The sequence below is a fragment of the Protomyctophum parallelum genome, assembly GCF_964188405.1.
Source record: "Protomyctophum parallelum genome assembly, chromosome: 1".
NCBI classification, from domain to species: Eukaryota; Metazoa; Chordata; class Actinopteri; order Myctophiformes; family Myctophidae; genus Protomyctophum; species Protomyctophum parallelum.
In genome coordinates, this window is record NC_139697.1 from 66,082,981 (window position 1) to 66,097,769 (window position 14,789).

Below are 14,789 nucleotides of genomic sequence, written 5' to 3' on the forward strand. Positions count from 1 at the left end.
GTCATCACCAAGTTTCTCACAACAGTGAGTCAATTTAAGTTTTATACTTGCCTAGTATAGAAATTAATGTTTTTGTTGCCCTCATGAGGTCAGTACTGGCTTTTCACTGAGGACTGTTTCCTGATTATTATCACTTGTTATCTGCTGTTACATTTGAAACAGTTTATTTTGTTATACACTGTTCATGAATATTTCAGTTTTACTTAACTGAAGAAGTGTGTCAGTCAAGCTCATCAGCACAGTAATGATCTCACAACCCTCTTAAATATCAGTTTATTTATTCAGCAAGGCACTTGTTCCATGGCAGATGTTCCATGGTAATGAAAGGCAGGATGTGGAAATCTATTTCAGTGCCAGCCAAAGACGAATGTGTGAGGCTATGTGCAAACTCTGATATGTTCAAAGCCAATAGCATGTTGACCACTTTGAGCCAGAGGATGGAAAATTGACTCTCCAGCTCAATGTTAACTTTGGGCTAATTGGAGCTACCTGTCAGAGTGTGCTTCTGTGATTACAGACAGTATCTTTCATCTTGCAATGATTTCCGCGATTATTAACCTGTTAAAACCGGGAAAGCATCTGTGTCATTTTAGATTTTTGCGTTGGCAATTCGAAAATAGCAGATATACAATCTCCTACATTTGCTATTTGTTTTTACATTTTTGAAAAATCTTGAAAAAATCTGATTTAGAAGGCATTTGTAGAATCGGCCTCAGGTGTTGAAGGGTTAGGTTACCGGTAATCAAATATAATAGGCCTACAGCCCAGCCAGAAGTTACTGTCTGTCAACGCATGCACTTGTGCACTGGCATTATTTCACAAGGGAGAAGGATTATTTTGACAAAATAGTCATATAAAATGTTCCCTATAGTGTCACTTTAGCAGAGAATCTATGTTGATTCTTTTTTCTATGAGATTTCTTTTAGCTGTCTTCTCAAAACTGTTAAGAATTTCTCTGTGTTGAATCATGTGTAGATAAATTGCATGTAATTTCAGTACATGATGTTTGGAGGCTGTGTTTCTGTTGTTTGTTTACATACTTTAGGGCCAAGCAGAATATGTATTTTCTGAAGCAACCAAAGAATGAATCCTGTATATGGGGCAGTTTAATAACAGATCATGTAGATAGTCAGTGTTGACAGCAACACTACTAATTAAGCCACTATACTCTCATAATGCAAAGATACACAGCATACAATTTGTTAAATCTTTACTGAAGGGGACACCAAGCATGATCTTGATTCAGAAACTGCAGTTCATTATGGTTAATGAGGGCTAATTAAGTATGTGTTCGTACTAGAGGTGCTTCGATCGATCGGCCACCGATCAGTGATCGGCCGATTTTCACTCCAAATTACTCGATTGGTGATCGGCAATTAGCCGATCTAGAGAAACCCATCTTTTATACCATTTAAGTGGTATAAAAGTCAATCAGATATATAGTATAATATCGTTTTGCATGTTTGTGACAGGCCTAAACATTCTCCCCTTCCTCCCCACACACACTGGAACAGTTTGGACGTGGGTTTTGACATAAAAATTGTGGAAATATTCAAATTTTCACCTCCAGTTCATACGTTTAAAAACTATATACGCAGTTACACACACACACGCACGCACGCACGCACGCACGCACACACACACACACACACACACACACACACACACACACACACACACACACACACACACACACACACACACACACACACACACACACACACACACACACACACACACACACTTATCAGACAAAACAGATGTGTAGACATTTTTATTTAGTATATATGTGATAATGTTACAATATTCTTTTTTTTCTTCTCTCCATTTTATGGTTCCTGTGGTTAGAATGCTGCCAGAATGTTTCCTCTGACATAAACGTGTTTACAAAATACAAGTATGTTCATTGTGTGTTAGTGTATGAAAGCCCATTGAACAGTATAAAAACAAATATTCTTACAATAGTCTGACCGAACTTTACATCAAGAATATATCTGACACTTATATTGTTTCTGCAAATAAATTTAAACATAGCTATTAATTTATTGTTAAAATATTTACCAAATTAAGTTCCTTGTTAATCATAACAATGGTCAATGAACAGTTTGCAAAATAAAGAAATAAAATGCAATCACAAGCAGAATCAATTCTGTGTAATTCAATGAACAGATTGCAAAATAAAGAAATAAAATGCAATCACAAGCAGAATCAATTCTATGTAATCCAATGTTTATGTTAGGAGTGTAAACAATGTGAGCTGTTTTTTTATTTATTTTTATTTTTTATATATAAAACCAATATAACAGTAAGATCTGTGTTGAAACAAGCACTGTAGTAATTGTAATATTATCTTTGGTAATACAAACAGAATGTGATTTATGTCATATCCTTTTTATACACAGTTCCTTTGATAGACCCATTTCCAGGCAGCATATATCCCCCCCCCCCTACCTCATTCTGGATTTAAGACAATATAAATACAATTATCACTTACAAATACAGGCCTTTTATGGTAAAACCTTCATTTGCTTCAAGGCATCAGGCTTTTCGTGGGAGCTCCAGATTATTCATCTCTCCTTCAGATGTCCATCTGTCACATGATCATCACATCCCCTCAAGGTGAATCTCCCCCATCGGGCAGTGACTGGGAGTGGTACAGCAGCACACAGCTCAGGTGTCTGGCTGCTCAGACATGTCTCTCTTACGACCCAGGTGTGTCTCTTGAGCGTCCCCTCAGCTCATGAACTGCGTGTAGCCTTCGGCACCAGTCACTATGACATCCATCCAGATCCTCATGGCCTCAGGAGATGGGGCCACCATGTAGTAAAGGCGGTCATGGGTTTTCACACAGAATGTCAGAGATGGGTTAGGGCTCTGGAGGATTAACAGGACACACGGGTAGGAGGGGAGACGTGGTACATCAAGAACAACAAACTGCACCTGTTACACATCACCTTTCCTCACAGTTCTGTGTTGCAACAATACAGTGTAACCGCAGTTCCAAAATAGTGTGCCGAGGACTGTCCACGTGTGCCGTGGGAATTTGTGGCAGTCAATTATTATTCCAATCTATACAGCTATAAAACAAGCTATGATTTGCTTTTACGTTACTTTATGGGCACTCATTTCCCAATTAAGAGCCAAATTATACACTACCTTTTTTACCACTTTAAAACGTCCTATTTCGGGAACATTTAAATGTATTATTATTATTATTATTATTATTAGTGTGGTTGCTATATAACACTATTGTTCTCTATCCGAGAATTATTTGCCAGCAAAGTGAACCTGCTTTTTGTTAACTTTTCACAGAAAAGTTAAGCTTTTGGTCATGCTTCACACACTGTTGTCACTGTTGTCATGCTTCACATGATATCACAATATATAATATAAATGGTAAGACGGAATTCACTTCCCAGTGGATTCCTCGCGACTCGCATCAGTGCAACCACACTTGCAATTTCCCAGAATTGCACCTTTCTAGTTATTATTTATTATCATAAATACCAGGTGTGCCTTGAGATTCTGACTTTTGTTGATTTGCTGATTCTGACGTTTGAAAGTCAGTAGTATACAAGTGGCATGAACAGCAATTTGCAATAATACAATAATAACTGGACTCCCATTACTCAATAGTGCATAACCTCTATTAAACTATTGTTTAGTTCATTACATGCTGCTCTTGTTGAGGACTATTACATCCTAATCTTTTGATTGAGATAAAAATAACGTTTCTTAGTAGAAATGTAATTTATCAGTACATCTACACTTTTCTTTAACTCTGCCATAGAAAATATTTTGTAGGATACAAAACAATATTTATTCTGCTTATTCATGTAATAAAATAAATATGAAGGTAAAATTTGTATAGTAAGATATGAGCGTTCTCTACCTTAGTGGCGCTGCGTAGGTGATCGTAATAAACTTCCTCAATAGCCTGAAAGTAAATGAGTCCTTTCAGCTTGGTCTCATGCTTATCTGCAAGAAGAGGACAAAAAACAGGAAGATAAGACATTGTCGCTGTCAGGTGGAAACTTCATACACATCTTAAAGTGTGTCAGAGTTCAGAATGACTAGTCCTTACCCGTTCTGAATGTGCGTGATGTAATTTGCATACAGAAGTGCGGGGACTTAAATTGACTATAATAATAATAATAATAATTGTGGCTAATTGACTAATTGACGACTTGTGTGTGTGTGTGTGTGTGTGTGTGTGTGTGTGTGTGTGTGTGTGTGTGTGTGTGTGTGTGTGTGTGTGTGTGTGTGTGTGTGTGTGTGTGTGTGTGTGTGTAAGACCACTTCTATGGGAGCCAACTCCAAATTCTATCTGTTGCACCAGATTGAGGCATTTAAGTGATTGTGTTCCAGAGAACTCTGAGGATGCTTTAAGGATGAACCCAATGTCAGATAATTAGGCTACATCATTCTTTGGGTGATATTAAATGGGGGTTGTGCCAGAGGCCTCCCTGAGATATAGAGCATCGTCCCCTCCTGTCCAACATCTCTTGCACTGGAAAACACGTCTAAAAAAAGATGTTTTTGAATTTTGCTCTTGTTCAAATAAACAGTTTCTTGTTTTCATCTTTTCCAGAACGGCAATAAAACAAACATCCAGAGACAATTAAAGGCATTCTTTTGAAATCCGTCCCACATTTTGTCGTCTGCTTCCCGTTTCCGCACGCCCAAATCTGCTTAGTAATGAGATAAATGTTTTTTGAAATTTGCGTTTGTTTCGTTAGTCCCGAAGAAGCCAGGAGCTAGCCCTCCTCCCCAAGAAAAACACATCTTGAGAGGGTATTGCATCTTATTTCATCATCATCATCATCACCATGATCTTCATCAGGAGTGAGGGGGTGAAAAGGCTAGGCAATTGAGTAGAAAGAGAAGCAGAGAGAACGAGGGACTCAGTGATAAGGATATCGCCGCTGTCGGGCAGAAACCTTGTATCTTCATATCTTCACAATTTAATGGCATTTTCTATACTTCAGTATATGTGTTGAAGTGTTGTGCAAAAGTAGGAAAAATAGAGGATCTACAAGCTCTCAACTTGTTGCATTGCGATGCGCTCTTGTACTGTAGAATGTCGATAGCTAGTATAGTATTTCTTTCCCTCCTTTAAACAAAAAGTATTACATAGCTGTCTGTCACTACATAATAACTGCATTGGGCATTGGAACACAGTTTTTTCCTTTTCCTGAAAAGTAGTAGGTGTTAAAGTTTTGGACATACAAGTTAATTTCTCGAAAGTCGGTTGCTCCTATCAGTCTGATGTACTATCAGTGTGATGAATTTCAAATCAATTTCAATTAGGATACACATGATCTTACTACGTCATATGAGAGAGAAGTCTTGACCAAATAAACATGTAGGTAACTCTTGCATGTAAGAAATAACCTAGAACAACAGGTCTGACTTGCTGGCAACCTTTTCACATGGAAGGTCAACATGTATAAAACAAGTACTTTGGAATGTCTATGTTCTGTACACAATAGTGATCAATTTAATCATAAAGAAATAATGACACTACTGTGTAAACCAAGCCAAGCAGAATGTTTGTGATTGAAGGAGAATCATAATCAAGCTTTGATGTTACTAAACCTGCCTAGTGTTTAGAGCACTGAGGGTCTGAGTGTTAATTAACTCATACTATGGCATGTAGGAGGAGCAAACAGAAAAAAGGCCAGGTTTTGTATTGTATCTTTGATACGGCTTTGATAACAAGTGCTAGCCAAGACTGCATGCACTGGGGGTGCACGTTTGGTTAATATGTTTTCTCTTTTGACATAAAAATAAGTAAGAATACTACCAATCCTACCAAAGCTCTTTTGTTTTTAAAATTCAAGCTGTTGAGGTATCGCAGCACTTTTAATCCGCTTAAATGCAGGGGGCCTCACCCACGTAGTAGTTGAAGTTCCTTTTGAAGCGGTCAAAGACAAACCAGCGTTTCTTCCACGATTTGATCTTGCCCCCCATCTTGACCAAATGGCCCTTGCACATCTTCTCGGTGAGGATGACATAGGGACAGGTGTCTATGTTGTGACCCGATGACTCCACGTGAGCACGCAGGTCAAACTCCTCCTTCCTGTTAGGCAGGTAGCGCGTCATCGGACGGGCCTGCAGGCGGGGGAGAAAAAGACAAAAGCTTAATATACAAGTGATTGTGGTGAATTGGATCTGCTGCGCGTAACTGGATAATTATTTACTTCGATTAGTCACACCACAGAAGAAAAGTCGTGATCAGGCAAGATGATTTGTATTATTATTTTACATTGAGCCATTTTCTTCTGCTCTACTTCTACTCCCCCTTTCCATTCTTTCTTGATTGATTGATTGATTGATTCTTTATTGCAGACTCAGGGGAATCCATATCACAGTACAGAACAGCAACACAATAGATAAAAAGAATAATAATATAGAAAGAAATATACAATAAAAAGAGTTCCACCATATTCAGTTTCGAACATACAGACAAGTTCGCCAATGGTTCCACAGTCTGGAGGAGAACCTGACAGAACTACGTATCGTGTTAGTGATGACATTAATGATGTCATTTACTGACTCAGATACCCTACACATGAATTTATACATAAGATTGCGTAGCACAGCAGAGCAGGTGGGAACCCCAACACCGACAAACATTTGACTTGCACTGGAGCTTCTTGGAGCTCTCAGAAGCAGCCTCATACAGTCATTGTAGGCCACTGTCAATCGTCTGAAACTGGCCTCCTAGCGGCACCACAGGTGGTCGGTGTACAGGGGTGTACAAAAGGATTTAAAAAGTGAGATCTTCACCGGTACTGAGCACATGCTAAATTTTCTACACAGCATGTTTCCTTGCGCATACAACATCCGACGCTGTCTAAATATATCCTTGTCATCAGAGAGGTCATTCGAGATGATGTGGCCCAAATATTTAATCTCACTGCAGACACTAAGGATAGAGCCAGAGAGATAAAAGTCAGGAAAGGTTAAATGTCTGTCTTCCCTGCTACGGACAATCATAATCTTGCTCTTTTTCTTCATTTTCCCTTCCCCTCCTTCCATCTCCACCTGCTTTAACCCCATACCTCCTCTGTGTGTCTCTTCTCTCCTCTCTAACACACTCGTCTGATCTTCTCATACTCATCCCCCCCTTTGAGTCTCTCATCCCTGCCTCCAACGCCCCCCTCCCCCCTCCCCCCAGGCCCTTACCCTCTTCCTTCGTTTCATCCCTCTGTCCTGCTGCTCCACTGACCTGGGAGAAGTGCTTCTCTCTCATCTTCACCTCCTCCTCCACGAGCCTGTGTCTGTGTGTCGTCTCGTCCTCAAGTCTCCTCTCGGCCTCCTCGCGCCTCCTCCGCTCCTCCTCCAACATCTGCCGCCGAGCCTGCACCTCCCTCTCCTGGGAGCAGCGGGAGAGGAGAGGAGAGGGGACAACAGATGGGGATATGAGGAGAAGAAATGGGAGAGTAAAGAGGGATAAAAGGGGTGTTAATGGCAGACAAATATTGCAAAACAAAGTGCCTCAGCGTCAGCAGTCCACACATCCCGATCAGGGGTGTTTGTAAAATATGTCCCTGATGTGTATATACAAACAGCTTCTTAAAGAGTAGTTTTTTGTTGTTATAATAATCCTCTGTGATTTCCAGACCCTTAAACACAGGTCTTTACTTAGTTTAATACAAATAGAAACCATTTATGGGCTTTTGGGGTGAAATGCTGTTGATAACTCACCCGAGTTTCGATCAGCCGGGCTTTCTCGTGCTGAGCCTCCTTTAACAGCTTCTCCATGTCTTCTATCCTCTGGGCTTCCAGCCCACAGCCACTACAACACAGACAGACAGACAGACAGACAGACAGACAGACAGACAGACAGACAGACAGACAGACAGTGTGAGGCATGTGCAACCATGTGTAACATGGGTTTCCTCTTTTGGAAACCCAATTGCTCATCTAATAAGGGGAATCCCCCCTGACCATGAGAGATATTGATAGAGATATTGAGTTGTGCTTGAAATGTACTGTAATTCTCCAATCTGTTAATAAATACATCAATCAATCAATCAATTAGACTTCTGGGCTACAGGCTAGGCTACTCTGCAACATTCACCCGCCTTCTGACCTCTCATGGAGACATTAAAATCTGAGTCTGCCCGGTCAAGGCAGCTAGACTTCTGGCCTTCAGGCAGGGCTTGAGGGCCACCTGCATTATTACCAACCCTAACCATAACCTCAGTCTCGCTAACCTTAGTCTTAACTGGTCAGTTTCACGATGCTTTTGCTTCTGTAGAAGTAATTTCACTTCCACGATTCCTAATCGAAGCCAGTAGGCTCCAGTACTCCAGTAGAGCCTACTTGCTCCATTACATGGCCTACTGATGATTATGGGTTGATGATAGCATTCAAAGTGGGTGCTCTGCAACACCTGCACTACAAGGCTAGACAAGGAAATAAACACTATGCAGCTGTCAAGGGAAAACGGTTACTTTTCAGGAGATGGAAAAATGAATGTAGTCACAAGCTCTTGTTAAAAACTTGGTTCAATATTAAATATTGAGCTAATTGAAATGGTTAATTGTATCTGTGGGTTTTCAACTTTTCATACATTTTACGAAAACCCACAGATACAATTAACCATTTCACTTTGACTTAGTTTTGTGTATTCACTACTTTTGAGTGACACTGTAGTTTCAAAGTACAGCATTGACTGATGAAAAAACATAAAAAGTCGAATTATAAAGATATGACGTTCCCTCCCCACAGGGACGATATAGATGTACCTAAAATAAAATAAAAACAGTGAGTGGTAACTCTTCTAGCGCTTTAGAGCTCCGCAGTGAACACCAGCAAACTGGCTTACATTTTGACTGAATGTTAGCTAAATATTTTCTTGTGAAACATTGAAAAACTTGAAAACGTTGGCATGGCAACAGGCAGCGTTAACAACTAGTCAAGACAGCAGACATGTTGTCGGGGGAACAAAGCATTGGTGACCCTTCTTCGGGGAGACAAGGCAGACTTGAGTGTTCCCATGGAAACAGAGCCAGAAGCCTCGTCTTCCTTCCCTCCACAGACGCTCACCTTTCTGGCGAACAGGCGTTGGAGTTGCCAGTGGAGACGCTGGTCTCCATGCTGTCTGAGCTCTCCAGGCTGAGGGTGTCGTATGCCTGGCTGCCACTAGGCGGCGTCTGGTGGTGTAGAATGGAGTGATGGACCATAGGAGAAGCACCTGTGTGTGTGAGACCAAAAGGCAGTGGTGTAAACTAAGTAACTAAAGTACATTTACTCAAGTACTGTACTTGAGTACAATTTTGAGGTATTTTTACTTTACCAAAGTATTTCCAATTTTCAGTACTTTTACTTCTACTCCAGTACATCTCATACTCCACTACAATTATTTGACAGCTTTAGTTACTAATTACTTTGTAGATTTTTATTATTATTACAAAACATGCATTACCCACTTTAGCCCTATATACATTTCAGCCATTTGAAAATAGCCTATCATCAAGCTCACAATGCATCGTGGTGCGACGAATTGTGAGCTTGTAGATCTGCTATTTTCAAATAATTTGTATACATTTAAGAACTTGTGAAACGGGACATTCTGCATAATGAGTACTTTCTACTTTTGGTACTTTTAAGTACATTTTGATACCAAGTAGGCTACTTTTATACAAATGTTGAATTGATTGTCTAGACTTTTACTTGTAACAGAGTATTACTACATTGTAGTATTGATACTTTTAATTTAAGTACATTTCCCACCACTGCCAAAATGATTTCTTGAGATCACTGAGGAACATGGTGGACAAAGTACTGTGTGTACTGTGACTCCCGGTACTTGAGTACTAAAAACTACGGTTCTGGACAAAATATTACTTAACTGCGAGTGAAAGTTGCTCCGTCTGAAGTATTCAAAATTACAAAGTATCTTCTTTTGTATATCAATGCAGTGAGATTTAGACATTTTCCAGAAGAAAAATAAATCAATGATAGTGAAAACAGCAGCAACCAGACATGATCAGGCACGTAGGTCTCGTAGATCTGCTAATTTCACTATATTTGAAATAAATAGGTGGTTAATTCATAATGTACTTTTGTCCTTGCTAGAAATGTAGTGAACTGGAAAAAATAGTATCCTAAATGAAAATTCTTAAGTAAAGTACAGATACCGGTTCTCATTTTTTGTTTTTCTTGTGTCCACCACTGGAAGGATTGCAGTGCCCTCTAGTGCTTGTGAGGGTCTCTGCCACCCTTTGCTTTACATGTCATTCTACTTCGGTCTTCTGACAGAGTTGTCACTCCTGGACAACACACATAGCCGGCAGAAGACACACCATTTCCCCTTTCCCATTAAAAGGCCAGGAGCAAGAGGCTTTAACCTTTAACGATTTGACTATTAAAAATGATCAAAAAACGTTTTGAAGATGTTAGATAGAAATAGGGACACTAGGGTTAGAACTATTCATCAATACATGTCATTGTCTATTCGCAACTTTCTTTTAAAATATGTTTTATTTTAAAAATGTCATAGTCATTAAATTGTTAATGCTTACCAATACTTTTTGGGTTAACAAGGCTGAATTATCTATGGCTAGCAAATTTCAAGTCTCACTGCGTGACCAAAACTGGTCTACATTTACAATTATGTGTCCAGAAGTTGTGAATAAACAATGACATGCAAGTGAATGTCCTTTCAACCTGTCAACAATCTGCCAAAAATAAAAGTAATAAAGCATTTGATATAGGCCATTAAATGTGATATGCATGATCATCCCTGAGGGACAGCATTACCTTTAATCTGCAGAGCCAGCTGTTTCCTGGAGTCCATGTCTGGAAGACTTGACAGTTCTCTTAACGCCAGCTGCATGCCCAGCATATCACACAAGGAAGACATCAGACGCAATGACAGGAAGTAATTCAAGCTGAATACAATACATTCTGTCAGATGTGCGTGATTAAGACACTGACCTTTTTGGACGCATTTCTCTCCATTCCATTGGAGTGTGGCGGTGCCGAGACACTATTGGCAAGAGAGTACGATGCCGTCTGTCCAATGTCTCCATCTGATTTGCACTGAAATACCTGAAAATAATACTGCATTTAATATTCTTCTCACTTGGATTGAGACTCGAGACACCTACAAACAGAGGTGTAGAGACAAATTCTACACGGGTCTAATTTATCTCCTGTTGCAGTGTTGTAATCAGTAGCATAATAAACATGAACCCAAATAATTAGAATGCCGTATAGACAACACATATATTTGGGCGTAGCTGCACATGGGAACTCGTTATGTGGTTATGCTGAGTCATAGTAACATGAGCGTGACCACGTGGTCCGCCGGCCAGCCGGTCCGGGCCGGTCCTCCCTTAAGCCAGTTTTGATGTAAGATGGGTTGGAGGTTCTTCCTTAGCCTACTGGGGATGGGTATGCAGTTTCATGCCGATCAGTCCAGCAGTGTCTGTGGTTGGCTGCATGTGCAGAGACGGTCACACGGGGACACACATGGACGTGGCAAAAACATAATCTCTGCCTCCTGGCCCATCGGCCTGGCTGAGATGGCAGGGGTAGGAGATCAAATTCTCCATTGTACATCCCACATTGCTGCTGCTAAAGACATTTGCTGCGAACGCTGATGATGTACATATTCAGTTCATGTTATTTTTCTATATGAAAAAATCACAAGTTTAAAGATAGAAGTATACGGCCCAGTGGAAAAAAAAGTTAGCGTCTCATTGAGTCAACAACAATCAAACCAAATAATTGACGGTTCCATACACATATCTGTCGTCTTCCCATCCACACAGTTAGATGAGAGAGGAAAAAGTGACGTGCGAGAATTTACCTGCCCTTGTCTGCGTGTGGAAAGAGACTTGGCAGGCAATGGAGGAGGACATGACTGGTGGATCTCTCCCAGAGCCATGATGTCCTGGTACCACCTCTCTAGGTTCAGTGCAGGCATGGCCTGCCTGCTCACATCAAATTGGCTCTGAGATGATAGAAAGTGTTCAGCCAAAGGAGAAAAGAGCAGCATTCCAAGCAGGCAGTAAAAGGGAAAGGGACAGTAGCAGTATTCTTGAGAGTACGATATTAAGCCTGTGTTGTTCTATGGTGATTGCACTGGCAAAGAAGAGCATGTAAAGTTCACCTTGAATGTCTAGTTGAAAGGGTAATATATTTTTTTTTAATTATTATTTTGTCATAACAATAATAAAGCGATAATCCCTTTTTTATAGAATATTTTTTCCTCTTTGAGCAATTAAATGTAAGTAAAGAAAAAGCAAGAATCATTTTCCAATGAATTGAAAGCGAGGTCAGTTGTGAAAAAATGGGGTTATCATATAGACCGATTCCGTAGCGGGTCTCATGGTCGCAGCCTACGTATTTCCTGTAGGCGGACTCGACGTAGCTGCGGGGGTAAAACCCTCACCAGGCGCACCTCTTCCACTACAGTGAACGGCAGAGTGACTGATGTTAGTTTGCCTCAAACTTTACTCCTTTACCTGCTTTTTTACTAACACTAACATTACAAAGATGCCCAGAACATTGAGATGAACCTGTGTAGTTACTAGTTTATGGCTGCTCCAACAGTAGTGGCAACATAAAAAATAAATAAATACGGAATGTCAAAATATCCACCGTGGTGGCTGAGACCAGAGCCATTGAGTAATGGTTGAGACAAAGCATTGAAAGGTCCTGAAAGATACATCATTTCAGTCTTACCCAATACCCAATCTTTCTGTTTTATGAACACAAGGCTGCTGTATTTTATACCTCATACTAAGCATTTAAAGTGTGGCGTTTAAAGTCTGGCGTTATGTATCTTTCACTGCTTCGTCTCAACCATTACTCAATGGCTCTGGTCTCCGCCACCGCGGTGGATATTAGACATTCCGTTTTAGGTTTTTTTAATGTTGCCACTACTGTTGGAGCAGCCATAAACTACACAGGTTCATCTCGATGTTCTGGGCATCTTTGTAATGTTAGTGTTAGTAAAAAAGCAGGTAAAGGAGTAAAGTTTGAGGCAAACTAACATCAGTCACTCTGCCGTTCACTGTAGTGGAAGAGGTGCGCCTGGTGAGGGTTTTACCCCCGCAGCTACGTCGAGTCCGCCTACAGGAAATACGTAGGCTGCGACCATGAAACCGCTACGGAATCGGTCTATAGGTGAACGTGATAGGCAAGAATCACACACCTGCATAGAGAGCAAGGGGGGAGGGCCACATGCAGTTGAGTGGCACAGTAAGGAGGGAACAGGGGGAGGGAGCTGGAATGACTTGATGGAGGAGGAAGCGGAGGCGGAGTCAACTATCTGCATCCTGTAGATCTGGCTTAACTGACTGACTGTGATGTACTCCTTCATCATCAGCAACAAAACAACCAATGAACACACACACACACACGCACGCGCACACACACACACACACACACACACACACACACACACACACACACACACACACACACACACACACACACACACACACACACACACACACACACACACACACACACACACATTTGATATAGGGAAAGAGAGCAGAAACAGAAAATAAGACGAAATAAGCAAATCATGTATAGCCTACAACATCAGTGGTACTATGTTGGGCACAGTACAGCCTGATTTATACTTCATCGTATGCTGAAAATAGCCGATCTATAAACTCATAACGTGTCCCATCCGCAACATGCTGTGAGCTTACAGATTGGCTATTTCCGGCCTGTGGCGCCATGGTTAGTTAGAGATATGTTACTGAAAAACAGAGAATGCCAAAGAGCAGGCAGTGGTTCTACCTCAGAGGGCAGAGCCGGGGCTAACGTTACGGCCAAGGAAAGGCAGTGGACAGTAGCAGGAGCAGGAGGAGGGTGTGGTAGGACAGAAGCGTTTCCATACATCTTATAGACATCAGACAGCCTGAGGTACTCCTGAACCAACAGCCAGAACACAGGGAATATAGAAAATGACTGACCGGAGAAATACTCCAAACACGATTCACTTGCATTCGCTTAATCGCTTCCCACTGCAAACCCCACTCACATGCACTCTGCCTTTGAGGTCAATATTCATTGTAGTAACTAATGTCACACATTCTCACATCATCCAGCTACTATGAAGTGAATTATAAATAAATATCATGTATATTTCACATTTCAAAATGTTCATATGACATATGTTTCTATATGAGGTGAGCAGAATGAACCATTTCTTTAGATTATTTATACTTGATACAAACTGAGGCTTGGGCAATTGTAAAAACACAGCAGCACGTGCATGTCGTGCATTCATTTTAGTCAGCAAACACTTTTTGCTTAGGATTTTACTGTGTACAAACAGGCTGTCACACATTTGTTAGATTGTTTCTAAAGTAGAGCCCGAACGATGGCAATTCTGAGTCCGACTCCACCGACACTTTTAACCAAACAAAATATCTGTTTGAGAAAATAAGTCAAATAATGACCGATATCAGCCAGACGTACATATCGGCCGGGCTCTAGTCTGAAGGAGGGTTTTGTTGTGTGTTACCTCTTGTGGCCTAACAGGACAGGGTTCGGGACAGAGTTCGGGGGAGGGGATGTGTGAGGAGGAGGAGGAGGAGGAGGAGGAGGAGGAGGAGGTGGGAGAAGAGCGAGCGCTAGGAAGCAGACCTTCCTCATTAGCGAGGTCAGGCTCGCTGATGTGAAGAGATTCCTGTAGAGGTGTAACAGTTAATCCAACTCATCGGTTCAATAATCAAAACGAATATTAATTTTGGGGGTAGGGGTGAATTAGATCAGAATTGTTTTTGTGTCGATTCATTTATTTA

At 40.9% G+C, this 14,789-nt stretch overlaps 1 protein-coding gene across 11 annotated transcripts in view; it reads right to left on the minus strand.

The window, feature by feature from the left end:
• Positions 1-1,758: 1,758 nt before the first annotated feature.
• phldb1a (pleckstrin homology-like domain, family B, member 1a) overlaps positions 1,759-14,789 on the minus strand; it is a 36,391-nt gene continuing 23,360 nt past the window's right edge. For 6 of the 11 annotated variants that reach the window (XM_083771240.1, XM_083771241.1, XM_083771242.1 and 3 more), the window contains 12 exons: positions 14,510-14,674; positions 13,780-13,911; positions 13,181-13,342; positions 11,831-11,974; positions 10,954-11,067; positions 10,777-10,846; positions 9,061-9,208; positions 7,714-7,804; positions 7,235-7,381; positions 5,895-6,114; positions 3,893-3,978; positions 1,759-2,874 (listed from right to left, as the gene is read on the minus strand). In XM_083771240.1, the coding sequence (XP_083627366.1) occupies positions 2,734-2,874; positions 3,893-3,978; positions 5,895-6,114; positions 7,235-7,381; positions 7,714-7,804; positions 9,061-9,208; positions 10,777-10,846; positions 10,954-11,067; positions 11,831-11,974; positions 13,181-13,342; positions 13,780-13,911; positions 14,510-14,674 (1,620 nt within the window). In that variant the 3' untranslated portion in view covers positions 1,759-2,733. The remainder of the gene's footprint in view (positions 2,875-3,892; positions 3,979-5,894; positions 6,115-7,234; positions 7,382-7,713; positions 7,805-9,060; positions 9,209-10,776; positions 10,847-10,953; positions 11,068-11,830; positions 11,975-13,180; positions 13,343-13,779; positions 13,912-14,509; positions 14,675-14,789) is intronic. The other 5 variants (XM_083771245.1, XM_083771244.1, XM_083771246.1 and 2 more) reach the window with 5 other exon arrangements.